This window comes from Echinops telfairi, unplaced genomic scaffold (genome assembly GCF_000313985.2).
Source record: "Echinops telfairi isolate 266 unplaced genomic scaffold, ASM31398v2 ScPeMD7_7412;HRSCAF=8450, whole genome shotgun sequence".
Taxonomy (NCBI): Eukaryota; Metazoa; Chordata; class Mammalia; order Afrosoricida; family Tenrecidae; genus Echinops; species Echinops telfairi.
In genome coordinates, this window is record NW_022111312.1 from 13,058,419 (window position 1) to 13,059,452 (window position 1,034).

General features: G+C 39.0%; 1 protein-coding gene across 1 annotated transcript in view; it reads right to left on the bottom strand.

The window, feature by feature from the left end:
- ZCCHC8 (zinc finger CCHC-type containing 8) overlaps positions 1-1,034 on the bottom strand; it is a 21,543-nt gene that overhangs the window by 17,002 nt on the left and 3,507 nt on the right. Inside the window, exon 2 of the mRNA XM_045296721.1 lies at positions 835-909. Coding sequence (XP_045152656.1) covers positions 835-854 — 20 coding nt within the window. The 5' untranslated portion in view covers positions 855-909. The remainder of the gene's footprint in view (positions 1-834; positions 910-1,034) is intronic.

Genomic DNA, 1,034 nt, shown 5'->3' on the forward strand with positions numbered 1-1,034 from the left:
ACGCCGGAAGGCTTGCAAAAATCTACTTCTGATATTAAGCAAATCATCTTGTGGGCAAGTGCTAAAGTTCGTCCGTAAAGTTACCTGATTTTTGGAGCACTATAGCTAATAGAATTATGGATGACAGTCCAGTGGGTCTCTAATTAGGGCTTATTTATTGAGAAACCACACAGGGAGGTAGTTGTTCATCTCGTGGCTACTAACCAAAAGGCCTGTGGTTCAAGCCCACCAGCCGCTTGTTCCATGGGAGACAGACAAGGCAGTCTGTTTCTGTAGAAACCACAGCCTTGGGAACCCTAAGGGGCAGTCCTATGCTGTCCTGTAGGGGCACTACAATGGGGAATGGCTTTCGGGCACCAGTCTTCATCTCTTTAGCAGCCATCAGGTTGACTCTAACTCATGGTGACGCTTTACGTGAGGACTAGAATTGGCTCCAGAAGATTTTCTAGGCTGTGATCTGTTGGATTGCCATGCCTGTCTTCTGAAGTGTCTCTTGATTTAAATGAACTTCCACACTTCGGCATTTAACATTTGCACCACCCAGGAACAGCTACAGGTGCTTTTTAAGATCCACACTGTTTTCAGTATGGAAGCCGATATGCGGAGATTTGACTTATTTAGGTTCCCCTACATAGAAGCAAGCGTCTAAAGTCAAGTTCAGGTCTATACTGATGTCAATTTCCATGCTTTCAATCAAAATAAAATAAACTTTAACTCCAGGTATTTTAGTGAAAAAATTAGGATACTTTTAAGTGGGAACAAAAACAGCAATTTTAGAGGAGACATTCTATATAAACATATTAATCATATTTAGGAAAAGACAAAATTACTTACTTTGAAATAGCATTGTTCATAAATAGAATCTGTAACAAAGGTCCATCTAACTTAGTATCCTTCACCAGTATTCCACTAAAATAGAAGTTAAAATATTTTCTTAGAAGATAAAGCAAATGTCACATTAAACACATAACTTATATACCAAAGAACATGTAATTTTTTACAACTAAAGTTAAGGGCCAGTAAGAACTCCAGTT